General features: G+C 56.1%; 7 protein-coding genes across 7 annotated transcripts; 4 read left to right on the top strand and 3 right to left on the bottom strand.

The window, feature by feature from the left end:
* Positions 1-10,907: 10,907 nt before the first annotated feature.
* Positions 10,908-12,551, bottom strand: J3D65DRAFT_618870 (uncharacterized protein). The gene is made up of 3 exons (XM_066799693.1): positions 11,767-12,551; positions 11,611-11,716; positions 10,908-11,560 (listed from the first exon to the last, which is right to left on the bottom strand). Exons 1-3 carry the CDS (start codon positions 12,263-12,265, stop codon positions 11,275-11,277), a joined length of 891 nt encoding a protein of 296 aa, XP_066656785.1. The 5' UTR covers positions 12,266-12,551; the 3' UTR covers positions 10,908-11,274.
* Positions 12,552-15,321: 2,770 nt separating this feature from the next.
* On the top strand, positions 15,322-16,268 carry J3D65DRAFT_618859 (uncharacterized protein). Its single transcript, XM_066799692.1, has one exon. The coding sequence runs from the start codon at positions 15,485-15,487 to the stop codon at positions 15,980-15,982; it is 498 nt and encodes a 165-aa protein (XP_066656784.1). The 5' UTR covers positions 15,322-15,484; the 3' UTR covers positions 15,983-16,268.
* A 3,338-nt stretch (positions 16,269-19,606) lies between these two features.
* J3D65DRAFT_601579 (putative triacylglycerol lipase) lies at positions 19,607-21,458 on the bottom strand (the record flags this gene model as incomplete). Its single annotated transcript, XM_066798049.1, has 4 exons — positions 19,607-20,637; positions 20,691-20,712; positions 20,762-21,109; positions 21,234-21,458. 4 exons carry the CDS (start codon positions 21,456-21,458, stop codon positions 19,607-19,609), a joined length of 1,626 nt encoding a protein of 541 aa, XP_066656783.1.
* An 89-nt stretch (positions 21,459-21,547) lies between these two features.
* Positions 21,548-22,557, bottom strand: J3D65DRAFT_281850 (uncharacterized protein). Its single transcript, XM_066795085.1, has one exon. It carries the CDS (start codon positions 22,340-22,342, stop codon positions 21,638-21,640), a length of 705 nt encoding a protein of 234 aa, XP_066656782.1. The 5' UTR covers positions 22,343-22,557; the 3' UTR covers positions 21,548-21,637.
* Position 22,558: 1 nt separating this feature from the next.
* On the top strand, positions 22,559-23,678 carry J3D65DRAFT_281873 (uncharacterized protein). The gene has a single exon (XM_066795086.1). The coding sequence runs from the start codon at positions 22,861-22,863 to the stop codon at positions 23,530-23,532; it is 672 nt and encodes a 223-aa protein (XP_066656781.1). The 5' UTR covers positions 22,559-22,860; the 3' UTR covers positions 23,533-23,678.
* J3D65DRAFT_618850 (uncharacterized protein) lies at positions 23,300-24,929 on the top strand. The gene is made up of 2 exons (XM_066799691.1): positions 23,300-23,623; positions 23,680-24,929. The coding sequence occupies exon 2, from the start codon at positions 23,763-23,765 to the stop codon at positions 24,630-24,632; it is 870 nt and encodes a 289-aa protein (XP_066656780.1). The 5' UTR covers positions 23,300-23,623; positions 23,680-23,762; the 3' UTR covers positions 24,633-24,929.
* An 807-nt stretch (positions 24,930-25,736) lies between these two features.
* J3D65DRAFT_281800 (uncharacterized protein) lies at positions 25,737-26,708 on the top strand. The gene has a single exon (XM_066795084.1). It carries the CDS (start codon positions 25,878-25,880, stop codon positions 26,580-26,582), a length of 705 nt encoding a protein of 234 aa, XP_066656779.1. The 5' UTR covers positions 25,737-25,877; the 3' UTR covers positions 26,583-26,708.
* Positions 26,709-27,442: the final 734 nt, after the last annotated feature.

Raw genomic sequence — 27,442 nt, 5'->3', positions numbered from 1 at the left:
TGGGCTGGAGAAAAGAAGGTTTGCATCCCTGCGACTGCCGCATTCCTGGCCGTCGGCGCCGTGCGGTGCGGTAGGGTACCAAGCAAGCAGCAAACCAAGACCTGACGACGACTCTGCGCGAGTCAGCGCCGCGTCCATCGCGACCGCTGGTGCTGCGCAGAAACTCAGCTGTGATGGCCGTCATGGTGGACACCAGATGTCGTACTGCGTACTCTGCTTTGCGTGGGCCGCCCGCGCTTGGAGGATGAGCGTGGAGCAGCGATGGGGCAGATGCAAGGACGACGAAGTATATCTATGCTCGTCCTACCGGCCATCCACTCTGCCCCCAGTTTCGCACATACAACCTCGTCCGCCTCCCAATCCTTGATACCGCCCCGACCAAGCGTGACCGGCCCGCTTCCTTAACTCTGCTCTTACCCTTCACCCAAAAAACCCAATCCGCCCCCTCCACCTGTTGCCCCCCCCCCCCCCCCCCCCCAGTCGTCGTCATTGCGGCCGTGCTGCACCATGTCGTCCTTTGGTGATGCGAGCCATGGCAAGGGTGGAGCCGGGTCCAGCTATCGACACTCAAATTACAACCACCCGTCACCCACTCGCTCCAACTCTCAGAGGTCGACCGGTCTTCCTACGCCTGCTGCGTCTCCCCAAGCGCTCTCACCCACTGCTCAAAACTACTCCATGCTCTCCTCGTCGCCACCCCACGCCCAACAACAGCCCCGCCGGCTGCACAACATGTCGATTTCGAGCATCCTCTCCCCCGACAGCTCCCACAGAACCAAGAACCCCGCGGCCGAAGCCGTTCGAGCCGAAACGCACGGTGCCAAAAGTGACACGAGAATCCATCCGCCCATGACTTTCAACGAGGACCCCCAGAAAATCAACCGCATGCTGGACCGCCTCAATCCAGACAGCGCCGAGTGGGTCGTTTGGAAGGAGTGGTCAGACTGGCTGGCCGAGGGCAAGCCCGTGGACGAAGAAAAAATGGCCAGGTGGATCGCCGAGGAAGAGGCCGCCGCAAAAGCAGTGCGCGCGCGCAACGCTGCTTTGAAGATGGAAAGCTCGACCTGACGCTTGCTGCATTCTGGACGGACGATACCCCCTTCTCGCATCGACCACATTCCTCCGCAACTTTGATTCAATACTACGCTGCGGCTTTTTGACGTCCTTTTTCTGGGGTTTGGCGTGGCTCTTTGGGCATACTCTTTTTTCTACTATGGTGTTGGAGTGTCGGATCCTGTCTTTGGACCATTTTGCATCGCAAGGGCGGGTCGCAGTTGGCATACAACGAAGAGATTGATTGGAATTTACTTGAGCGGCCCATGGGGACAAGGGACGCCTCGAGGAAGACAAAACGTGCTTGATGAGGTGTCGGCCACGTCTCCAAACTCAGTCATGATTCACGGACGTCCCCTTGTCAGACAAGATGTTGTTTTGGCTTCAAACCGGCACTGGATGAGCAGCATGTCCTGTAGCCCGTTTCAACTACAGCCCTCGAGCGGCAGAGCCGAGAATTTCTCTTTTCCATATCAAATTAGGTCGACCCAAGTGGGGTGTAGAACGACAAACTTCGTTCGTCCGCACGCTTATATCGGTAGCATTGCTAGTCTTTACCTCAACAAGTCCGAACTTTATTTCGACAAGATAGAGTTTTCTCTAAAATGTACTTGGATTCCACGAATGCCGCCCAAGCAAGCCCCTGAGCCCCTTGGGCGAGCACGCTTCTGGCTGACCGGGGCTGACGGAGCCCTCCCGATGGATCCTTTCCCACCTACCAGGAGATGTCTCAAACGCCAAGATGCAGAGGCGTCGGGGCTAACGTGATGCCGTCCAGAGGCGAACATCTGCAGAACTGAGCATTCACCCCGGTAGACAGAGTGGCTTCGCCGCGCGCAGGCATCCACACATCCGCCATACTCTTTGGGTAGATCCCGACTCGAGTTTCTGGGGCAATAATAAAATGCCCAAAGCTTTGGCCATTTGCAAGTTTCGTTTTCGCCCAGGAACCCAGGGAGCATCACAAGGCGCCTTCACCCCTGCCCGAGAGGCCGCAGCTCGCATGTGAGCTTGGCCCAAATGGCAGAGGTATCATGGTCGGTGGCAGCCAATCAGTTGCGCCCCTCGTACTACAGAAAACGTGTCAAACGACATATCGCAGAAAATCAGGGTAGTGTCGCCACACTCACAGCAGAAAAGGCAGACTTGAGGATGGGCATGACACGGCACAGCCAACACGCCCCCATAACCATCGTCATCATTCCGAAGCGCAGTCAACACTCGCGACCGCAGAAGCGAAGAAAAAATAACACAGTCACACAGACAGGTACGATCAGCAGTCGAGGACGCTTTGACACGGTTTGTGCCAGCATGACCTCGGGGCCTGGATGCTCGGATCCCTCGCAAGCGATCGTCTCCAGCACGCAGTAACCAATCAGATGCACGCCGCTTCGACACACAAATGTCAGACGTCGGTGCTCAGAAATAAAGTAGGTTGCCACTGTTCATCCCCAGCTTCCCATTATTGCAATTTATTGGCAATGCGACGATACTGGCATTGGCAGCATGAAAGCGCCAGGCTCGATGAGATTGGACAACAATCAAACGCAAGCACAGGGCTGGCTAAAAGGATCTCCTCATACGCCGTGATTCGAGAACACCAATGGCCCTTGGCCATTCATAGACCCCAGTCCGGGATCGAGGCTAGATACTGCGATCTGTCTTTTGCTGCCGAAACCAGGGACTGAAATTGTTCACACATCCTCCTCTGTCTGCTGATGAGGTATTGCAGCCCCCAAATACCGGAATTCTCGGCTCCAGGACATGACGGTCCATGTGGAGACATGATCGGTCGACCTGAGAGCCCAGCGCCGACCTGAATCACCGTGTTGCTTTTGCTGAGGATCTCTGCTGCGACCCCCGTGGATATCTTGCAGTTGCTTCTAATGTCGTGGATCACACCCTGCATGAAGTCGGTTATGAAGGAAAAATGCAGCCAACTGACGCCTGGTCCAATGGGTGGGTTGAGCCTAGACAGGGCCAGGCATCTGGCTCTGATGGCATGCTTGCAGTCCACGACATCCACTCGCCAACATTGGCTCAGGCGCAGGCTCAGCATCAGCTGTGGTGGAGCCAGGTCGTCACCACCAACAACCTCTAGTGGTACAAAAAAAATTCGGAAAGGCGTGGTTCCGTCACCATCAGCCTCACCGTTGCAATTTTGGGGCAGCCGAAGTCCGCGGATGTCGGGCCATTTCCCCGCTGCTTATTATTTTCCTTTTTCCTCGAGACCCCTTCGCCTTTCCATTTCAAGTTAAATGAAAAATTGCTTTTTTGGGCATGACACGCAGCAGACGCACGCAACCCACGCACGCGTCGAGCAGAAAGGAGAACGCCCCCTCCCTCCCCCCGTCACACTCGAAACCAACAAGAGCAACGCGCGGAGGGCTGTGCCGCATCGCTCGCAAAACGCCGACGCAGGACCAACAGCGCACGCCGGCGGTGGAGAGGGCGGGCGGATGCCTCAAAGTGGAGAGGATAGCTGCTGGGTCATGGCTGTGTAGGAAATGGCCCCTGCGGAGCTTGTGAGGCGAACGGAGACGGGAAGGGCCGAGCGATATTTGTGGCCTCTCACCCACCGACGGCGACGGGCCGAGGCCGAACCAAGTGGTGGAAGGACTGGATGGATATCCGTGACCTTGGGTGGTGCTCATTGGGGGGACCGAATTGCTCTGTGGTTTGGGTGATCCCATTTTCTCCTCATGGGGCCGTGAGCCTCATTTTGCCGGTCACTGGGGACTTTGGGCGCGTTTGATTTACCGCTTGCGGCAACAGTCGTGCAGAGCCCATACCAGTCTATTGACGGTCTTCTTCGCACCGACGGTGGGCTGCCGAGCAAGGAGCTCAGGCTTTGGGTCAAAGCTCGTTGCTTATTCGGTGGCGTGATTGGGCGCGTGCACCCTGGGTGTGTTGTTGGGGAGCGACGTACGGAATAGATGGGGTTGCCTACGTCAGAACAGGTGTTGGTCGTCTCTGACCCGACCCTTTGGACTCGACACCGGGAGAGAGAGAGAGGGAGTGCGGCACAGTGAGGTACCGACACTGCCAACACCAATGTGCAGAGTCGAAGAACAGCAAGATGATGAGGATTTCAAAGACGCTGACGAGAGACCTACCACCAGTGCCCTCTTCGAGAGAATGTTGAACAAGAAGAAAACGTGAAGCCGGACATTTCAAAAACTATTCCCCTGCTCGCGGCGCCCTCGATGTGCTTGCCGTAGGATAGAATGTCATTCCACTCGCCTCGACCGGACTACCTCCTCCGCCGCCGACACGTACGACTCGCTTATCCAACACACTGGAGCGAATCGTAACCTCGGACGCTCCGAAGAAACACTTTGGCGAGGCCATTATTGATGGCGCTCAATTGATGCCCGACTACCCTGGACAATGCAAGAGCAACAAGGCACCTAATGGGCCCTGGGGGCAAACACAGAGTGTCTGCGCTCGCTTGTGGAGCGCACAACTTCTCTGGAAGAGCTGCGTAGGGTCGTCACGGCCAACAGTCGTGTCATCGTCGCAGCAACTCCGCCTCTGACTGTGGGCCAAGATTCCACGATCCAAGTGAAAGAAACAGCGACGCACCGGCGGTGAGGCAGACTTCGTGGCATTTCGAATACGTACAGTATGGGACGCACCACATGGTACCGTACAGAAGGGGTGGGTCGGCTCGTCTCCATGTCAACACAGAAAAACCGAGTTCTGACTGCAGCGGGCTAAGGCAGGGCTGTGAACACTGATTCTGCTTGTCACCATGAAGTGGATGTCGGGTCAGAACATTGACCGCTTGATACCAGTCACGAACAGGAGACAAGGAAGCCTTGCCTTGCACCCGGGCCGATTTCTCCGACGACTTAAACGAAACCTCTACGCCTTCCAACCTATGGCTGGACATCACGAACTGCATTGCCGCTAGGTAGTCGAGACTCACCAGCCCCATCGCCCTGTCACGCTTGCATCTACCAGCTGACCTGACAACACAGAAAGCGGTGTTGAAGCTGCAGACATTGCGGTGACCGGTCAACCAGCTGTTCGGTACCTTGCATCCAGACCAGGGCCCAGCTCGAGCCGAGTGGGACATCTAGTTTCAGTCCCAGAAGCCTTCGTCCACAGAACTAACAGAGAAAGGACTCCTCACATATCCACATACACTTGCTGGCAGAGCTTGGGAGCATTGAGACCTTGCAATGTTGCGGCCTCATGGGCTGCTCTCCGACGGCCCGAATGCTATTGCAGCTTGCTCCGGTGCGAAACCCTGGCACGAAATGCTCACGAGACGTCTGAGTTTGACTCAAACTCCAAAATTATATCACCTGCGCTTGAAGATAGAATGAAAGACCAGGTGCGAAGGACAAACCCCCGGAAAACCATACTCCTTGCCCGCGAGAGCAAAATGACGGTGAGGCTTTGGCTTCGCGTACCAAAAGACGTCATGCGTCACACTACACGTACACGTGGTAATTGGAAGCTGGTGAGACCAATCGAACTCTTGATATCCACCATTTCTGCCTTTCTCATATTCATTCAATTGTTCGATGTCTTAAGTAATTCAACGCGCCTTTTTCCTTTCGCAAATTCACCTTCTCTGATTGGTCAGCTGGTTTCCATGGCCCTGCTATCTTCCTGTGTAACCCTGTCAAACGGGGAGCAGTGTCCCGCCATAACGACTGGCGAATCCTTTTTTCCCGTCACATCCATAGGCGCGCAACTCTTTTCCAGTCGTCGAGCTCGGCACATGCTTACTGATGGCACTAGACGTCGTTTCTGAAGCCACAAATTGCTTCCGGATGGAAATGAGACCTGTCTACATGCTGAACCAAAAGACATTGGGCCACAGCTGTCAGCCTCGCCGCGGCTCCACTCTTTCTACACGACACGTCTTGGTGCCTGGTCAGTCATTGAGTCGAAGGAGCGCACACTTCTGTAGTCTTCCAAATCAATGGTTTGAGCTCGCGCATCCGCCAAGGTCGAGGCATGGAAAAGCTGACGTATTTGGGCACAAAGACAGATAGGTCGCAAATCATGCACGCGAGACAGTGATCCCGCTCCTACCCCGGCTTTGTTTCAGCCCAGCAGTTGGTTTGATAGGTACCGATTTGCAGTCAGCAAGGCCGCCACAGCGCTTCGATGTCTCCGAGAGCATTGATAGACTGGAGGTGAGCCCTGTGGAACCTTCTGCGTAGTCGCCTGACCCGCGACTCAATCAATCTCAAGCCCATGCCTCGTTGCGTGCTTGACTGCATTCGGATTGATCCATTCGTGCAACAGAAAGCTCGGCCAAGTCCGCCGGACAACTCTGTCTTCGGATGTCGCAACCGCGTGCATGTCCGATGCAGTCCCAAACTTCAGCCTGCGTTAGGTATGACAACATGGCCGTTGCAACTGCAGCGCTGTGGCACCGTAGCGGAGCCAGCGGGCACGTATCTTAAGACGATTGTTGCATGCCGTTGGACACCACAAGGCCTGAACGAACCATGCACTTCAAACTGCTTTGGATTGCTCCAGCGAGGGACCAGAATCTCTCCCTAGCCGTGGACGTGTAGAGAAGGGTTCATCATTGGACAAAAAGATGCAATTCGTATTCGCACTTAATCCCGAAATATGGCGAGCCCGTTTGCGGCGTAAGGAGGTGTTGTGAGAAGCAGCCGGGATAGCCGCTGGGGACAGCGATGACGTTGCCTCTTAGCGCCTGCGTAAGGAAGATTAAGTTACCTGAATTGGTCGCTTTGCTAATTGGTTAGACCGCAGATACAGGGACACAGTTCACCTATCAGTCTGTCGCCTCAGCTACCTCGAGACGGAACTCACTGGCGCGCGGCGCGGAACACTTCTCGGAAAGACCCTGTAGTCTAGCCCTGACTCTAACAGCTGCGGTTGGCAGATACCAGTCGAGGACGTGTAGGGGCGGATCATGTCCGCGGCCCCCCAGCGCCGCCCGTTCGACTGAAACTCGGTTGGCATCTCTAAACAAGGCACTTTCGCCGTTGGTTCTCTTCCTCAAGTTGTTCCCTGCGTCATCGTACTCGCTTATCCTTCTCAGCACCCCATCGCCGTCCCTCAAGTTTCGCCCCTCTCCGTCCGTCGGGGGTCTGAACGCATTAGGAAGAGACCCCCTTTATGACGCAACGTCTCTGTGGGGGTCGCGCGAGTCTGATCACCGCTGTCAGACTCCGTATTCCTTTTAAGTGCGGCTCTATTCCGTACGTTGCAACAGAAAGTATACTGACGTCTTCCATGTTCAACCACGTCTTTTGCTGCAGTGATGAGCTGATGGATCCAACGCATATGAATGCTTCAAGGCCGATTGTGGACGCGCAGAGTGATTGTTGATAGTGTGCGCCTGCGCAAGGTCATGCGGCTAGACAAAAGTCCTCGTCTCGAGTGAAGGATGCTTCGCTTTCTGGGTCCGCGGAGGCTCGAGTGCTATCCGTCTCCGATTCTAGAAGGTTGGAGCAATACGTGAGGCGAATGAGCAAGAGGACATTCGTATCCTACTTGATTCCTCAGCCGAGACTCTAATGTTCTACAGCGTCAATTCTCGGATCCAGTCATTGCGTCTCTAGACCATTTGTCTTTCTTTCGATGCTGTAAACCATTGCGTGCTCTCCAACTCTGACATAACGCATGATGAATGTTTCCACGGAACGGAGTAATAGTTTACGGAAGTACGAGCAAATCCTGCCTATGTGTATCTACGGAGGCCTTCAAGTTAGTCCTCAAAAAATTCCCCTTTGACCTCATTCTTCGCAGAGTGTGTACTCTGCCCATTTCCTCGATCTTGACGTGTGAAACAGTAAACTACACAATCAGTGAATTGCGCTATCGAATACACAACTTTGCAGCCACCAGAGATACGTTTCTCCTTAATAGTCAGTCAAACAAGACGATACTCTTTTTCTGTGTCCATGTCCAGACTTTGAGTTGATCCGGTAAACTGGAAAAAACTCCCACTCGCAGTTCATGTCATTCACGCCATGCAACTGACATCGAAGTTTTGGTTCAATACCTCCTTGAGTAATAGGCTACTAAGCTGCTATTATCAATGTTCAGTTTCTCTATTTTTCATACCTTGCAGTTCGCACTCGCGCATATTACCGGCTCAAAAACCCAACCAATCATGATTCAGCAATAACCACCGTAGTAGTAACCAAATTCATTCGCAATTCAGGAGTTCCACAACAAGTAGACGATATCTGCCATGTCATTAATAGAAGACACGCAATCAAAGACAAGGGATTTTGTGGCCCAAGTGCCATTGATAGGAAGAGAGGACTCCAAAACAGAGCATCACGGTTCTCTTGGTTGACCACGAGACGAGGCGAAGCACCCTGGATAGATCTGCTCTTACGTCCTGATCGTGTCGACCGTCACTCCCAAGCCCTTCGGCGATTCCCGAGTTTCAGGCCCAGTTGATGATCGGACGAAGGCTGGATTCAAGACCATATCCCGCTCTTCTTCACGGGAGACGGGTCCATCTGATGCTCCAACACATCCAGGCTTCTCACCTCCACTGATCCCCTACATTCAGTCAGTGCACTACACGAACCATGGACGGACTGCTGTGCCCCCCAACTGAAAGATACATGCCTACATGAAAAGTGGTGCGGCACAGAGCCCGGAGCGCTCTCCTGCTCGCTACATCGCAGGTTGATTCGTTCTTGATATGAGTGGGAGGTAGAAGCGTTGCGTCTTCGCAAATCGAAACGCGTTGGACGGCAGGGCACCTTGAGAACACCAGGGGATCAGACCAAATGCTAGTCCAGTCGATCCTGGGAATAAGATCCATTGTGTGCGGCTCGGGAGTTGCCAAGCACCTAGTTTCAATCCTCCCTCTTATCCCAGGTAGGTCAGAACGAAGACCCCTACTGGCATGCCACCCTCCCTGCGGCGTTGTTGATCACGGCTGGACCAGATCCATTTCGAGCTTCACGCAGGAACGTAACCATGAACCCTCCAGGATCACCACCGCCGCGCAGCTTTCACGGCGCAGGTGCTTCATCTCCACCATGGTCAGTGCCGCTTCCCAAGACATATGCACAAGCGCAGCTGGCCGCGCTGTTACGATATCTCCGAGCAGCACGCTCGTGTCTCTGGCTCACCCCCCCCGCAATCCCAAGCTGCCAGAGCCGCCGCAACCTTGCATGGAAATGGGAGATGTGGTCTGGCCTGGTACTGTCACATGCGGCCCCCGCCAACACTGGCAGGTGATCGACACGATAGTCGAGCATGCTGCTGCCCTGAGCGCCGGAAAACTTCACCCGCAGCTCCCGCCGTATTCAGATATGGAGAGCTATGCTGGAAGATGTATGAGACGTGGATGAGCCCACGGGTAGGGGCTCAATGATGGTTCCTGGATATGCATGGAGAGATCTTTCGGGATTGTCACACCGAAACGTCGTGGCTGATGACGACTACGCCCATCTGACTCGAAAGGGTCACCTCAGGCATCGTAGATGCAGCTCGGAGAATTGGGAATGCGACCCTCTACGGGCGTATTTCAGTGCCCATCCCTGCTTGGTGGCTGGTTCCTGAGAGTGGATCTGGGCGGTGCTTTTACTCTTCTCAGTCGATAGTCAGGGTGTATGTGGTGGAACCTGCGAGTGGGTTCTTGATCAGCCTGTTTTCAACGGTTTCCTGTGCACGCGGCTTAGTGTGGGGAAATTGGAGCGGGTGCCCACTTGAACCCGCCTCGAATGATCGTCAATCCCCAAGTAGCGCGTGGCGCCGACGCTGCCTGAGTGGGCCAAGGGTACCGGTACCTGCAAACTCTGGGCATATCGATCCGGGTATCTTGACTTTTGCTTTTTGTTTCAGTCTTGACAGCGGGCAAGCAAGTGTTGCTACGATGATCACTTGCTACATGAGATCCGTCCAGCCTCCGGCGACGGATGATGTGCTTTGAAAGCCCAGAAAGGAGGCGTGGGAGCACCGACCCCCTTCGAGACCACTGGTCTGTGCTTCATCACATTGGTCTGTGTCTGTGACTGACGGCTTTCGGCAGCCTATGATCCGGAGAACATGAGATCTGAGATCCCAGATTCCAAAGTGTGGCATACACGATGGTCTGATCGAGAATGCTTGTGTTGGATCTTTGGCAACACTTCCCATTTGTCCGCTTATCGACTCGAGTAACCGAGGCTCCTCCCTGTGGAGAGACGTTGACTCGCTCTCGACCCATCATCCCACATATGCGCTCGAGGCATTCGAAGATAAGAGGTTAGAAGCGGCGTGGCGTGGCAGTCACGTTGACTTGGTCAATATCTTCCGACTGGTGTATTTACAACAGAAGACATCTTGATGCCCGGACTGCTCACTCGGATGCTGGTTCGGCTTTGATGAACCGCCAAATTCCGGCGGTAAAATGTTTCTGCCTTCACAATTTTCGAGCGAGCAGTCTCCGGCGATTGTGGGTTTATGAACGTCCAAGACGTGCCGCGACAACCACCACGTTAGCTCAGCCTGCTCAATGATGGATTGCGACCGAAGGTTTAAGCCAATTCTGCGAGCTGAAAATGTCAGTGAATTCGATGAGTGAGTTTTCTCAGGACGGCAGTCCTTGGCGTGTCTTGCACGTTTCGTTTGTATCTCGCAAGTGGTCTTTTTGAGCAAAGCTCAGAGTCTTTCAGGGTTCCTTTGCAATCTTTGGCCATGGGATCACAATTCGGAAGGCAAATCCGCATCCTGAAGGCTCGGCAAACTTCACCTTCGCTCACATTGATGAGTTAATGGAAGATGCAGTCTTACAAAGTCGAGAACAGAGGCCGGAAATTGTTGGTAGTGCATCGAGAGATGCGCAGTCTGCATCTGACGTCTCTTCCAGAAAAGATTCGTGGTTTGCTGGGCGACTGAAGTGTTGTCGACGTTTGGGCGTTGGTCCAGATTGGGAAAGGGCGAAGGGTTTTGCGGGGAAATTCCGGCCCACGTCCCAACCACGGTGTCACGGCAGTCAGCACAGCAACCGCCAACATCTTTTCATCTCCATCGTTTCGTTCCATCATCAGCAGTGGCCGTTCAAGCGACAGCGATTTCCCCGTCATCTGTGGAAGCTTGCCTGCCCTGGGTTTGACGAAGCTGACGGTATGCATGACGTGCGCCAAAATCGAATCGCTGAAATCATTCATGGATTGAAAACTCGCCTGAGGCACTGGAATATTCGTCAATCCTCACCAGTAAGAGGAGGAAGCCAACTCCCAAACGCCCACCGTTGGATCCTCTTTGTCATCATCTTCGAAGCTCGTCTCGAAGAACGGCAATCATGGCGACCCGATATGCCTCTGTCGCTCCCGACTCTCCCTGCATCTCCTGGACCAGCTCTGTCTTCGCCATTGTCGCTAGCGCCTCGAGTTCGGCAATGACTTGACCTCTTAATGCTGGAGGTGCCGCGCCAGCCTGAACTTGTTGTCGGAGGATCATGCTTCCACTTCCCTTCACGTTGGCGATCAACCTTCCGACACGGTGTCGAGATACGACGTAATGCAAAATGTGCATGCGACGCGTGCGTTGGAATCTGGCATCGCATTAGCTGTATCCCGGTGATGGCTTTGTGCTGCAACCGACCTTGTCCACGCTTCCTTGGGGTCCTCTTCTTCGCTTTCAGATGACTCGTCGTCTTCGTCAGCCTCGCCCGCGTCTTCTTCTGACGACTCCTCTGGACCATGTGAGCCTGTATGCGACCTGTTAGCACCTCTGCATATGGAAACTGGTGAGACTTGCCTTTCTGGTTGAACTGTATTTCCTCAAACGGCATGGTGGCTATAGCCATCCTTGCAGCATTTTTCCAAAAGTCCGCACTGGTGTTCTGCACTAGGCGCTGGAAGCGCGTGCGCATGTTGGCCAACTGCGCCTTCACATCAACGACGCGCTTGGCTCGTTCCAACTGCGCGATGGCTCCATCGATATCGTGTCGACATTGAAGAAGGCCAAGAAACGGTGGCAGAAAGTCACTCGACTTGGAGAATGAAGAAGCTGAGTAGGGCGTCGGTGTGGTTAAAAGATCAAAGCCGGGGCGGTTCTGGCAAGCGCTCAGCCATATCGCAAGACGAGAATCGCGAGGAAGATTCGAGGCCATAATGTGTCTTCGCTTGGAAATAGTTTGGTGGATGATGATGCCCACGGATGGTCGGCGCGCCCATTGCTCTTTATGCTCTGTCAAGCCTGGCCTTGTCAGCCCAGCTCCCAACGCGCTTTTTGATGAGCTGCGGACTGCTACCATTTCGAGCACATTGCAACAATGCAATCGTCCGTGTTGTATTCTCCGATCAGGCCGAAAGTCGAGCGGATGAGCTGGTCAGCGACCATTTGAATTTCCAGTGCGCGCGAGAACCGCATCCAGCAGACGGGTAAGTGCAAGTGCGACTACCCGCCGGAACGAGACGCTCCGCTGCCAAACATGTCCGAACTTGCAACTCAGCGTCAATAGGCGCCAGGCTTCATGACAAGGGAATGAGCAATTCTTCGCCGTCCTTGCGGCAATCTTCGGCTTACTTGACGCCCCTTTGAAAAACCGGGATGCACATCAAGGTATTTGGAAATGCTCTTTGCTACTTATACACACTATGGTGCCATGCCTCTTCGAGCCTGGCCCCGCAGTGTGTGTCACACAAGGGCGACAAGGGATGGTTCGTTCGCAAACAACTTTTGACAGGTGCTACACAGGAGGTGCACCCGCAGAAGACCATCAACTGATCTCCCTCGACAGATTTCTTGTGGAACTGGTTGTGGTATGGTTCGTCATTGACAAAACAGGCAAGTTTCACGAATAAAAATTCAGCTGAAGAGAGATTCTTCGCTCGAGGATCGACTGTCGGAATTGAAATTCATCAGAGACTGGAATTCTTCGCGTCTGCAGGGCGATCCGTAGAGGAAGCTCCGAGATCCATCCCGAACTACGCTCCGATTTGGAGCAACACTTGTAGCTTGGGAAGACCTAGGAGATTTCTGCGACCTGCTGCTCACACCTAGGTTACCTGCGCTGGTTGGTCACACTCTGTTATCATCCATCTACGCTGTGGCCAAATGGACAATGGGATGGCAAACTGTTGAATGAAGGAAATAATTTGTGTTTGCTCTGCAAATGCAGGGACGCCTTGACGGCTGCAACCGTAGGACAGGTTCCCCAGCATCAAGCACGTCCCACCGCGTCCAAGTTTCTGCCATCGTGCACAATTGATTCGCGCTCTCCGCAAAGCGGTGCTACGTTTAGTTGAATTTCCGACCGGTTCGACTCGACTTGACACTGGAGGCGGTCCGTTGACTTGCTGTGTGGCGATCACATGTCAACCTTGCAGCTACCATTATGGACACAAGACAATCTGGCAAGGCTATGGAGAAAGAGCTTTGTGAAATGAAGCAGCCTCAGCGCATGAGCTGCTCGAAATACACGCTTGCGAGACCTCACTTTGACACTAACCAAATATGGAAATGAGTTGAATGCTCAGAGCGGGACGTCGTCCGCCAAGTCCGGTGTAACTTACCTGAGAGGCATGTAGAACTACTTGCCTCGAACACTTCCGCCAACATTGCAGCCCTTCTCTCAGTTGGGGTCTTTTCAGGATAATGCGCCAAGATTTTGTGTGCCTCTTGGTTCTGACTGTTGCCAGTGAGGCAACAATTCTTCCACACTGACCTCTGAGTTGAACGAAGAATCGCAGACCCAGGGGACATCTCCAGGGAAGAGAAGATTCATTTCAAATGATCCTCAAACCACCTCCTGTGTGTTTCAGTCCAAGAATCCCTCTCTGAACAGCCTTCGACTCCGTCTTTTCCAGCGTTCGCCCAATGACCATTCAGACTGACAATTTTGAGACATTCATCTCGCGGGTTCGTATGGAATTTTGTCCGCTAAATTTCAGCAACTCTCCAGCCGAACAAATTCTAAATGCGAGAGAAGGCGGCTGAATTTTCAAGCAGGAGACAGTCATCTTTGCGCCACAAACCTGGCCAACCGGGCGACGCGGTGGCTTCGATATGCGTGGTTGGAGAGGCGATCAGCAGACGTACTGATCGGGGGCGCAGGATGATGAAGCGGCTGTAATTTCATGCATGCCATGCAAAGTAAGTTGAACGGCTGCTGCGTACGTGGCATTTTCAAATCTGCAGCCTCATCAGCACTTATCATTTCTTCCCAGCAGCGAGTCGACAAAAAGATTGCAAAGTGTTTTGCAGCACCGGACATGGACTCTCTAGCTCGGCGGCCGGCATGCCTGCGCGATGTGCACCCCCAGCTCACTGAGCAAAGGGTCCGCGCGACCAGGGCTCCCATCCATGCGCCTATCGCGCACAGAGCCGCACTCTCATCTCCCCAAGCTCGCAGCCAACGGCCACTTTGCAATGAGCTTGACTCTAATCCTAAAAATACTAGCCTGCCTGTTCGGCGACGTAAATGTCTGGGCAAGGCTGGGCCTTCTTGTTCGCCATTGTAGCATTTTGGCTGATTACGCGTTTGCGTTGACGCGGGGGCAACGTGGAACTCACTGTATGCTCCATTTACTTACCAGGCCAGAATGGCACGTGCACATCAGCAGGAAGAGCAGCTGAACGAAAGGACTGAGACAGCGCCCACGACCAGGAATCTAGCAAGCGAGCGCTGATTCACCGTAGCAACAGCCGCAGCGACAACCAGAGCCAGTGCGTAGCAGGACGCGTATCAAGGCCAGGAGCGCCCCGCAACAGCCAAACTCTATCAAGATGAGAAGAGAAAAGGGGCGGTGGGAGCCGTCGGATACTTGTTTCGGCAGGGCGCGGACGAGGCTGGCCTCGAAGTACAATGATTGGTCGGAAAGGGCCGCTGACATTGCTCGCTCGGGCAACGTTGAAAAGCTTGTGAGGTTAATTGAAAGAAAAATTCAGGGGTTGGGCTGGGATTGGGCCGCGGGGAGCAAGCCCGCGAGGGCCGATCCGATGCGCGACGGGGATGGGCGAGCAGAGGGGATCAAGACGAAGCAGGCAATCTGTCTGGTTTGGCGGTGCGTTTGCTTGACTTGGGTCAAGTCTTGTCGTGGAGAAAAGAGAAGTGATTAATGGGTAAAAGGGGTTGGTTGGACAAAGGCACCTACGGTGGTGTCGAGCAGACTGGAAGCAGCGGAAGCCTGTAAGCGAAAGACGGACGACAAGACAGTATCTTGTCATGGTGGATGAGAAGGGGGGGCTGCAATCGTCGTGTCTGCTTGCCAGACGATGAGACACGACCATTCATCGGCTGCGCCTCGTGAGCCACCGCCTCCCTGGACTGACTCGAAACCTCCGCTACACTACGGCTCTTGCTATCACGACACCTCGATTGGGAAACGCATCGGCGAGGCCGAGCAGCCGTCTCACATGCTGCACGACAGATGCGAGCTTAACGGCGGGGCGCTTACAAAGTCGATCAATCTGATCTCCACCCCCGCAATGTCTTTCGCGCCTGCTCGAGCGCTGGTCAACGCTCAGCCTCATGCCGAGTCCGAATCGCCTGCCGGCCTGTTTGCCTGGCACTTGGCCATATCGGAGCTCCGTTCAGTCCGGCCGTCCGCTTTGGCAGCAGCTCTCCACATCCGAACCAGTCAGGTCGTCCTCCAACCGGTTATCGTCGCTGGAACCCCACAACTCAAGCTTCATCTGCACTCCGCTCCGGGGCAAGGTGCGCTCAGAACAGACGATGACCGTGCCTGGAATTGTTATCTGCTGCTGCTCCTCCTCCGGGTCTGCTCGATGCGCCGATCACCCGCTCAATTCCGGCTTCCGGCAAGCGCATGGCACTGCTGATACTGCCGGCCTGGTGTGTTTCCAACCTCTGCTCCTTTCTACGTGTTCGTATCAACTCTCGCACTCGCTCCCCATCCGGCCTATCGCCGCCTCGCCGTTCGCTCTCTCGCTTCAGGCAAAGCGCATGCTCGCCTTCGCGGCGAGACCAGCCACTTCGCCCAGCACTCCTGCAGCACATGAAACATGACGCCCAGCGTGGCTGGAGTATGCGCAGTGGGGCGTGGCGGCGTGGCGACGGCGAGAGCCACACCTGCCAGCCTGCCAGCCTGCCGATTACCAGCCTGCCTTGAAGCAAAACCGCCCTGCCCAGCGCGGCGCTGCGCGGCTCGGCGCGGCGGGCCTGGTCTCTCAAGCTCTTGTTGGTTGGAGTGCCGTTCAGCAGCAGGAATATGCCGAAGTTCGTAGGCGGCCCTGCATAACAGCTGCGAAGCAGTCGAGTGGCGTGCTCGTGATCCAGAGGGACTCGTCAGGCGTCTGCTGCATATCTATCCGTCCTGCGGCGCATCGCAGGGGGGTCTTTAGATGCATTGTGAGTTGCCTGACTGACTGACTGGACCGTGACCCACAGACCCCGCGCTCATCAAGACGTTTCTCGTTGTCCGCCGCTCATGGTTGATGGACTGCGCGTGCGCGTTGATGGTGTGGAGAGGAGGCGAAAAGGCATCCACTGTTGGGCTCTGCTGGCCAGCCGATTAGGCAAGTCGGGGGTGGAGCCACAGTGGAGCTCAAGCATCTCGCTCTCCACACTTTTCGATTTCTCCATTCTCCACACACCCACACCTCCAACAAAACACCTGCCGGTCAGGTTCCGTTGAGTGGCGTGTGTGTGGATCGCCATGAATGCACAGCAGCGGTGAAAGCACAGCGATCACTCGAGTCACGAGACGCGCCGCGTGCAAAGCCGCCGTGTAGTCGTTCGTTCCAAGAGTGACTGATCGACGGTCAGGCACCAACAAACAAAGTCCAGCAAACGACTCCAACTCCAACTCCAACTCCAGCTCCAGCAACAACATCATCAGCAAAGATAACAAAAATAGCCGAGCCAACGCCAACCCAAACCCAAAAGCCAGGGATAAAAGGAAAATTCGCAATCAAATCAACCAACCAAACAGCAAAACGCGCAATCAAACGAAAAAAAAGAGACCTCGGTGCCCAATCGCTCAGCTCAGAGCCGCGTAGCCTCTTGCCCAATTTCCCAGGCAGCTGGGGTACCGCTCGCTCGCTGCGGTGTTTCAGGATTGTCTTTTTGCGTGCGCCCTCCGCCGCATAGCGCGACAAACAGACAGACCGGGGAAAGTTTAAAAGTTTTTGCAGGGATGCCCTTTGCACCGTTCTTCAGTCCAACAGCAGCAGTGGCAGTCAGCCTCCCCACGCTCGTCCGCGATAGTGACTCAACTGGTGCACTGCGCGGACTTGTACCCAGCTGAACCGAAGTTGTCTCGTTGTCGCAGAGTTTGAACGCGCCGCTTCACTGCGCTGGGCCTGGTCGTTTGCTTGCTTTCTTGCTTGCCTGCTTGCGCGTCTGCCGAAACCGCAGGAGGTAGGGTAGGTATCGCCGCGCCGAGACGTAGGTTTGGCTGGCTGGCGATCAGGTGTCCCGCGGGCGTTGACTGCTCCAGCCAGTGCAGTGCAGGCATGAATCGACCTGCCGGCCGGGTCGCGCGGTCTGTGGCGGTGCGAGAGAGATTGAGTAAGAGGAGGAGGCGAGGATTGCGATGGCGGTAGCGCAGTGTTGTACTGTGTCGTGTGGCGAGAGCGAGCGGTCGAAAGAGCGTGTTTCATGAGGAGAGAGATGGACGCGGCTCGACTAGACTCGACTCGACTCGACTCGACTCTGGCTGCGCGCTACCTACACTGCCCTGCCAGCAGACTTGATTGCACAGGACTGGCCCCGAAGTGCCCAGGCAAGTGATCGTTGTGCTCTAGACTCCGGTCGTGCCTACGCACGCGCGCACGCTTCAAACACGACAGCCGACGCAGCAATGCGCGGGCGTACGTCGGGGGGGACGCGGGCGTCTAGAACACACAGGGGGTATCATGGTGGTGGTGGTGTGCCGGCGGACGGCAGGTCAGTAGGTCGGTACCTGCATGCATGAAGTCACGCATTGCCGTCTCCAGGCACGTATATACAGTATGTACCTTTCGCACACGCGTGAGGTACCTAGACCAAAACAGCACGCGTGCGGCTCCTCTACGCCTCCTTCGACCAGTCAGCAGAACGGCAGAACAATAGAGTAGAGCAGCGCAGAGCAGCCGCAATAATGCAAGCCGGCCACTCTCACACGCTACCTGACGAGACTCCTGCTGCTGCTACTCCTTACTCTATTCCCCTCGCTCGGTGTGTACCTCTCCCCCCCGTCTCCGTCTCCGTCTCCGTCTCCCCTGACGCGCCAATGGCGCGGTACCTCAAGTGGCGCTCCTATGTATGGCAACATGTGTGTATGTACAGCATAAGATACAGCCAGCCAGTACATAAGCTTACGGCGCGCGCGAACGCCGCGCTTCGGTTTATCCCTTGGCTCCTCCCCTCCCCTGTCTGGTTTACGAGTAGCAACGAGCAGGGCAGGCCGGGGCATGTCAGGACAGGATAGGGCAGCAGGGTATGGCAGGGCAGGACAGGGCATAAGAAGAAAAGAAAGAAAGAAAGAAAGACAGAAAGCCACAAGCGAACTTTGGTAGCTTTCTGAGGCACTTCCTTACCTTCAGTGTGCATGCAGTGAGAGTATCTAAGTAAGCGCGTAGGCACAGAGGTACCATAGTCAAGCAGTCAAGCAACCAAGCAGTCAAGCTCGCGTGCGCACTTGTCGCCTACAGGAAGTAGCTAAGTTATCGCGGTGCGGTTGGTGCTTCTAAATAAAGACACACCCACCTACATACGTTGGCGTTTACGTTTACCTCCCTGCCGCGCAGCCAACCTTCTTTCCCTCTTCCCTTCCGCCTCGTCGTCACGTTAGTCAGTCAGTCAGGGCGTCATCATAAGAGTAAGCAGAGAAAAAGTGCGGCGACGGATGCGTAAATGCGTGTGTGGACGGGAGGCTGCGCGATCGCGTCCATCCATCGTTGTTGCTGTTGTCATAAATAGCTTAAGCATGATTGTTTGTTGATTGCGTTTGGTTGGTAGCTATGGGGGTGGGTATGGGTATGGGTATGGAGACGAGGGCAGGGGAGCGAGCAAGAAGGGTAAGGTAGGTAGGTGGTGTGGATGAGGGCGTGTCGTGTAATGATGCGGGAGATACCGGTGCGGGCAGGACAGGACGGAGGAGAAGGAAGAGCAGCTCTGGTGTGTGGAAAGGATGTCAATGGTGCAGCGGCTTCGGTGGAGAGAGATTCCAGTCGAGCTGGCCAAGCCCGCTGCAGCTGTCTCCACGGTGCGGTGCAGCGAGTGGCCCGCGAAACAACCACCAGCTCTCGCTGCAGCCTTGTCAAAAGCGCCGAAAGACAACTGAAAAACCTGCCGCGTGTCAACAGCAACCCGCCGTGATGGCGGTCTTGGCTGATTGACCGGAATGCTCTGCAGCAGGGCGAACAGCGGCGGAGGCGGGAAGTTGCGGCTATGCAAGGAACACAGGGACGGATACACGCGCAAGCAGCGTGTGGCTGAGCGGGTTCTGCTGGGATGCCCGGTCAGCGGTCAGGATGGTGCTGAAGCGTTTGTTGGCAGACTTGGCGCGGGCAAGTGAGACAACTTCTGCTGTTGCGCGGTTAGCAAGAGAATGACGCGAATAGATGAACGGTGGACGGGAACGCAAGGTGGTATCGAAATTGATCTATCCAACAAGCCGAATGTCGTCACTCATAAAGTCGTCACTCATCACTGGCGAATATCCACGCCAATGCTCGTCGTGTATTCGCATCTGCGCCTCGTCAGCGCATCCACCTGTGCCATCCTCGTAGCATCCGTCTGGAAAATCAAGCGGCTGCCGTCCAAGTCCTCGGCCACGGGCCGCCACGTCTCCCATTGCGGCGAGCCCGGGGCGCGATACAGGTTTGGATCGAGGGCCCTGACGAAGCTGGTCCAGTAGCGCTGGACGATGGGGACGATAGGCGCATTGACGCCGCCAGTATAGTAGCTGACGGGCGCCGAGCCGCCTGCCACGTTTTCCGGACCAAAGATGGCGTTGACTTCGACCGTGTGCGGGACGCCGTAGCCTTGGGCGACCTGGGCTGGGTCCTCGACGTTCCAGAGGTAGTTCCACGAGGGCAGGCCGGCGCGCCAGTAGATGGACGAGATGGACAGCCCCGGACACGTGTAGCGCAGGTCGCCGTAGACGTTGCTCAGCTGGCGCCAGTAGCGGCCCGTGGCATTGAACGTGGGCGTTCCGTCGACGGGGTACAGTTGGTTCAGCTTGCGAATTTGGGTGAGCGTCAGGGGTGGAAATTGATCGTGCAGCCAAGAATTGCTTTCTCCAAGCGTGGACGTCGTCTTCGGTGCGAACATGCTGCCTCCATTGGTGTCATCTCCCCAGATTGTCGGCACATGAATGAACTTGCCCTGCTGGAAGAGGCGAAGCGTGTAGTCGGGGACAAGATCGCCGTCGATGATGGGCGCGTAGGGGTACAAGGGGGCCTTTTGCGCTCCTGGGAACGGTGTAGCTATGTTTTGGGCTTGCAATTCCGCAATGTCGACGCTTCGCAGACATGCAAGAGTATTGTCTGCACTGGCACAGCCAGTGCGCATGACTAGGTTGTCGTAGGAATATTGACTCTCCTGGTTAGTCAGCATGGCCGCAAAAGATTGGGACTCGGCGGCTGTCGCGTGGAACAAGCCATCGTTCCTTCCCGCATAGGCGGTGAGGAGGAGAGACACGGAAGCGGCGCCCGCACTGCTGCCACCAACGACAACTGAGAAGGTGAGTAAGGGGATCAGAGTTGTCGTGGTTGTTGGGGGAGCTCACCATGATTTGGATCTCCGCCAAACTATCGCAGTGTCAGGATTGAAGTTGGTTGCGGAAGAAGGGTTGCTTACTCGAGTAATGTAGCGCTGAACCCACTGAAGGGCCTTGAGCTGATCCTTGATCCCGTTGTTGAGGCTTGCGCCGGCCGCGACCTCTGCGCCCCCGAGGAAACCATACGGACCAACGCGGTAATTGAAGGTCACGACGACAATGTTGTAGCCCGAAGCGGTGATCAAGCCTTGGCCGTTGTTGTTGGCATTTGAGTTTGCGTTGAAGCCGCCGCCCTGGATGTAGACAAAGACGGGCAGCTTGGCATTGGTCGAGGCGTTGGAGGGGGCGTAGACGTCGAGGAACAAGCAGTCCTCGCTGGTGGTGGTGACGGATGGCGAGGCCGCCGTGGCTATACAGTATGGCCCGTGCTGGGAGGGATAAGCGTCAATGGGCCAATCACAGACTCGGGCCGGGACCGGGGAGCAGCCAAATGCAGGAATCAGAGGGCACGGCGAAGAATTAAAGATTAATAGAACCTTAATCGCAACGTACCTGGTCAGCTGCCTGAACCGCACCAACTATGGGTGGATCGAGCGGGGCCGCAAAGCGCAGGTTACCAGTGGGTGGAGCAGCAAAGCGGATGCCGAGCCAGGCAGTGATTCCGTTTGAATAAGGTGTGCCCTCGTAAGTGCTGTAATTCAAGGGGACCTGGGGATCGACGGCATGGACAGCAGAGAGACCCAGGGCCAAAGCGGCCACAAGGCAGCCGGAGTGCATGCTGTCGTCGCAAGGCTAGATAGAGAGGCGTCTGGTCCGGCAGAGGACGACACGACGCGTCGTCGAGTATTTGACCAGCAGCATCAACACGCAAGCGACAGTGAGGAATGTGGGTAAAGACACTGGAGCCTGGTGACTCCCTTGCACCCGGGAGAATAGAGGTCGAGGACATGTTGGGCCTATACCCGTTTGATCGAGTCCATCATTGGGTCAACCACGGCAGGCTGCACGAACAGAGGTTTGCCGTCCGCATAGGGCGAAGGGCGCGGGGTCGGCAGTGAGTGGCTGCAGTATTGGCCATCGTCGAGGAGCGGAGGCGGGCCCAAAGACAGACGGGTGGTGGTCAGCCAGGCTATAGTCTGGAGAGTCGCATGACAGAGTGGAGGGTTGGCGATGGACAGATGGACAGATGGACAGATGTTCATTGACGAGACAGACGCGAGTCGATGCGGTGGTACAGCACAGGCAGAGAGGCCGAGATTCCGGCCATCACGTGCGGCGCGTTTCTTCAGTGGAACCACGTAGAGTACGGGACCGGTACATGGCCGAAGAGATACGAGTCTTGGCTGCTTCTTGGTGCCGTTGATGCCGCCCGACTTGTAATGGTTTGGGCAGGTCGCGAGGGCAGGCAGGTCAGGTCGTAAGAGTGGCCCGTTCCGGACAGGAGCGCAATGGAAGGCGATGGAGTCTAGGATGGGACGACAGCAAAGCAGATGAAGGTCGGGAGAAGGTTCATGGAACAAACGTCGAAGAAGGGCACGCACTGTCGCAGCAGCGCACCAGCCACATGTCTTCATCTCCCACTGCGTTCGTCGTTCGTCGTTCGTCGTTCGTCCTTCGGCGCCGCCGGACTGCCGACAAGACGGGACCATGACCATGACCATGACCTACCCGTAAGGCGGAACGGAAAGAAGCTGTGCCAGTTTCAGTTGGGCCGTTGACGAAGCAGCCAGCGTCTTCAGCGAGTCGAGTCGAGTCGAGTCGAGTCGCGTCTTGGTTGGGCGCAGGGTCATGGTGGCGAGGCCCTTGCAGGTTCAGAGTTTCGCCAGATGGAAGCTTCTCAAAAGCGGCAGATGAAGGGCCGTGACGGAGCAGGGATGCCCTGGACCCGTCGCCCAAAAAACATTTCCAGGCACCACTTGGGCTTGAGCGCCTTTCTTGCCCCCCCAGCAGGGTTCCTCCACGTCCGACACGACGCGACACGACACTCGTACCAACCACCAGAAATCTATAATACCCATCTGTCCGCCGCTCTTCGCTTCGCCTTCAAACACCACCCATCCACATCCACATCCACCCTCCAGCCTGGTTGCTCGGGCGAATCGAAGTCGCCTACACGGTCCTTACCAACGACTACCACTACTACCACCACCACCACCACCACCCCCCCCACACCTCCACAATGGCCTACCACCAAGCCCACCTCCTCATGCTCGCCGGCTACTCGTCCTTCTTCGTCTCCGGCCTCGTCCTCCCCAAGGCTGAGTACCCGCATCCGGAGGAAGATCACGACGTCACCATGACCGAGGACGACATGGAGGTTGACCCGTCCGTGGTCCCACAAGAGTTGAACGAGGCACCTGTGCCCTCTGCTCCGTGCTCTTCTGTCGCCGCCTCCTCCGCATCAGTCGCCTCCAAGGCTGCTCCTCTCCCCTCTGCCCTCAACGGTACGTCTTTGCTGCATTCTTCCCCCCAAGGCCGTCGACTGACTCTGCTCCCAGTCGAGAAGCGCCGCAAGCGCAGTCTCTTTGCCGATCAGTCCCACGTGCGCACCATCTCGCGCTGGCTGTGCGAGACGCAGCCTCAGTGCCAAGCGGCGGAGGATCGTCCTCGACAAAACTCGATGCCCGACATGTCACCATCTGTTCGTATCCCCTCCCCCCCTGACGGCCCCGACGTCGTGCCGAAAAACGCCTTTGCTGACCGGTGTGACCCTTTTCGTACAGCTTCGCGACTTCCACGAGACCAAGCGTTTCTGCGGTGGCGCCCGTCCTCGCCTGCCCTCCATCCAGACCACAGGCTTCAAGGTCCTGGCGGCGTGAACCACGACGACCATCTGATCCGAGTCGCTTGACGTCGACTCTGATCATGTCCCTCTTTCTCTCCTCTCAACATGTCTGTCTACGCGATCAGTGATCGCTGGCGTCGCGCATCATGGTGATACAGTACGTCGAGTCCCCGTCCCTCATTTCCCCTCCTCACATGCTAATTACTCTCTCAGTACCGCACCTTCCCATCATTAGCAAAAAGCAAGCAGCGCCTCAGCCTGTTCAGCCCCGCCGTGTTGCCCAACCACCACGGTACATGTACCTAGAGCGCGCACGCACCTCTGGGGCCTCACGTGCCCCCCGACTGTGCTGCTGCCCCCTACCGTACTCGTTGGATGCGTGCAGACGCGCTCGGTGGCCGAGCACTGCTGATGGCCCTCTGCTTCTGCCGCCGCCGCCGCATGTGCTGCCGTTCCTGGCCTCTGCTGGCCCCCATCTCTACCTATCAGCGCGTCCGCGCGCTTCTGAGTGCGTCGATCGCACTCCACATCCTTCGACACACAAAACCCTCTCAGTGCCCTCGCTCGCGGCCCCAGCTCCGCGCCGCTTCAGCCACAACCATGCGATGGCTATTATTGGCATTGCTTGCTTGGTATCGGCGTCGATGCGCGAGCCGTGTCAGCGACGTCGGCAGCGACGTCGGCGGCGCCGCATCGTCACCCACCGACGACAGCAACCCCATCCAACGCCTCATTTGGTCGCTGCTCGGCGGCCGTCATCGGTGACGCCGGCGCTGTCGGAGGGTCCTGTCGGGCGTGCTGTGCTGTCATGGCTGCCCTCTGCGGCTGATCTCGGGCCATTGTTCCCCATCTTTTCCTTTGTTGTGTTATCGAGTAGAGGCGGATTTCTTTTGTTGCCGTCTGGAGAGGACCATTTCCTTTGTTTGGGAGACTTGTCGTTTTGTGTACTACCACTTGTATTCGATACCATACCATTACCGCTCTATACCACTACTGCTCTTGCAACCACCACTCGCGCGCGCACTTGTACCTGCTTGCCTGCTTACCTGCTTGCCTGCTTGCCTATCGCACTGCTCCCTCACCAACCGTACTGTACATTAACCCGTATCGTACATCGGCACGTACTATACCCCTTTCAGCCTGCCACCTTGGCTGCATTCGCATAGACAAAATAGATGCAGATACCCCATCCCATCAATAGATTCGCAAAACTCTAAATCATCCCTCATCTTCTCGGATCGCGGTAAACGAAGTGTTCCGAGCAAAATGCCGCCCACGTGGGCTCGCCTGCCTTGCCTGTCCGTCGTGCGCTCCGTGTGCGGGCGATTGATCAGCGATCCAGCGGCGCCGAGGGACTGCCCGAGTCGGGTCGGGTTGTGAGTGAGTGGGTGGGTGGAGGTGAGGCGAGTCAACGCAGGGCATTGGCTTTGGTATTGGCATTGGCGTTGGGAGCGAGATCACGGACCACGAGGGCAGAGGGTAGAGGGGGGGCTGGCAGGAAAGCTGAGCTGAGGTGATGGGCAGCGGGGGGGAAATGAGTGAAGAGCGTAGGTACTGTAGCTGGGGGGCAAGCTGAGGCACGAGCGCAAGCAGGCAGAAAGAGTAGGAGTAGAGTAAAGCATCAAAGCACCAGCCAGCTGCGTCCGCAGGTTGATGAACTCGAGGCTGGGTTTGTCAGTTGGCGGTTGGTGTGTCCACCGACAACACGGACACTAGCACTTCGTCCTCTCTTCTCGTTGGGTTGGGCTAGCAATTGGCGTGTTAGTCATGTAGCCGGCCGCGGGTAGGGCGGTTGTTAGTCAGTCCGACAAGCTCGGAGTCAGAGCTTCTGCCTTTCTCTCCCCTTCCCTTCCTCTCCTTCGCGTCTGGGATGCGGGGCGAGGATGCGAGTGAGGATGGGGCACGTGCTAATGAAGCTTCAGAAGCAAGCAGGGAGCCGACAAGCAAGCGCGCAGACAGAGTGTTTGAAAAACGACAATTGACGGGAAAGGAAGAGGCAGAGTCGTGAGAGTTGTCGTGAGACAACAGACGGACAAAGAGATGAAGACTAAGGGGAGCGCTGTCTGAGAAGCAAAAACAGAAAGGCTCGGAGCGGGAGGGACCATTGCCCGTTTGGGCTGCGTGGGCGATTTTATCTCGTCGGCTACACGGTACGTTAAGCTACCTGGAGTCGATCGTAGATGTACCTGCGTCTGCGGTGTGGTACCTCTTTGCACCAAGGTTGTCAGGCTCTCCCCATGATGTCTAGCTTCTCGCGAACGCAGATGTAAACAGTATCAAGAATATATCTGGGAATACTTCTCGTCAGTCAGGCACACGGCAGGGACTAGCCAGACAGTCCATGGACGAGGGAAGCTCTATCCTGAAAAAGACAGAGAGGGAGAGAAAAAACACAGCTACAGTACAATGTCATGCTGCCCAACCAACACCGCACTCGAAAGGAAATTGCCCCATCACCCATCATCCATCCACACATCAGCGGAAAAGAAGAAAAAGGGACAGAGCATATGCTATGCAAGGCCAGCATCCAGCAGCCAGCATACGCGCGCGGGCGGGAAGGTAAATCTCCCCATCTCTTTCTCTTCCCTTCCCTTCCCTACACCCCACATCCTGCACCAGTTCCCTCTCTTCATCCTTTCCTATCCTTTCTTTCAACTATCCAGCGACGCAGACGCAGCGCGCGGAGCAGACCCAGCACCGAGTTCCCGCAACGTACCCCTGTAGAGTCGACCGGTCAAGCTTCGGCGCACGCTGGATTGATCGGGCGACTGGCTACGCGTGTGGTGGACAGGGTACATATGTTGTTTCTTTTCTTTTTTTTTACTCGTACTCGCAGCTGCTTTGCTTTTGGCCCTGACCGGAAAAGCTGTGGCGTGGCGGGCGTGGGCCGTAGCTGTAGCAACAAGGGGAGGGGAAGGGGAGCGGCACAGGGATATGGGTTTGGACTGGGAGCTACGGTACAGTATTGGATGGAGTCGCGAAGACATGGAGAGGGGGAGGAAGTAGATTGCATGTCAAACACACCTAGTGCTGTCATGGTTGTGGGGAAGCTGGGCCAGGGAGGTAGGTCGGTGCTTGACCATAACAACAACAACGACAATTGGAAGCAGGGGTAGGGAACTCGTTACAGACGCGGACGTTGGCGGCCAAACACCCTCACTCATGCGGACGGATGGCTGGTTCGTTGTCTCGTCTCGCCATCCTTCCCTCCCGTCTATCCGTCTAGGTACCCGGCACGTTTGTCTCATCTCATCTGGTCTCGTCTCGTCTCGTCTCGTCCAGGCTGTCTGGGCTGGACCGGACTGGCTGGACTGGCTGGACGAACGCACAGTCCGACCCTCTCGAGCCGTCGTCGTCTCGCGGCCGTTTCAAAAAGATCCAGCAACGCCAAAGGAAAAGAGAGTGACCGACTCGCGAGACTTTGTTAGAGTCGTGACCGCGCGTCGACAGCGACAACCAACATCTTCGTCAATGCTCCTCCATGAGCCCTGCTGGGCGGCAAGGACGAGTATCAAGGAAGCAGGGACGGCGGTGGGCGGCACTCGTCTCCCATTCTGAAACACGCAGCAGACCAAGCAGTCGGTGAGCAAGCAGCCGCAAGAGCGAATGAGCGAGAGCGAGACTGTGGCGTTTTGCGGGCGCCGCGACATCAGACAACTGAAGAAGAAGAAGACGAACCGGCGACCCGGTGGTTGGTTAACTGGTCAAGCGCTTTGATTGGCTGGCAGCAGTCGACGATTCCATGTTCGCGACGAAATAGAGACAGTGTTTGGGGAATGCGACAGGGACTGCGCTGCGGCCTCAGGTACACATGTGGGCGGTGCCGTCGTGCCCGGGTTTCTAGAATCCGCCCCCCGCCGCCGCCGCCGCCGTGGTGTGGTGTCTGGGGCAACATCCGCAAATGCAAAAGCTAAGTAACGAACCCAGCCCGCCGGTCAGCGAGAGGTTGGGCCAGCCAGCCAGCCAGCCAGCCAGC

The sequence above is a fragment of the Phyllosticta citribraziliensis genome (genome assembly GCF_038025025.1).
Source record: "Phyllosticta citribraziliensis strain CPC 17464 chromosome Unknown J3D65scaffold_4, whole genome shotgun sequence".
In the NCBI taxonomy this organism is placed as follows: Eukaryota; Fungi; Ascomycota; class Dothideomycetes; order Botryosphaeriales; family Phyllostictaceae; genus Phyllosticta; species Phyllosticta citribraziliensis.
Note: the sequence above shows the minus strand (reverse complement) of the source record. Positions and strands in the feature narration are given on the sequence as shown.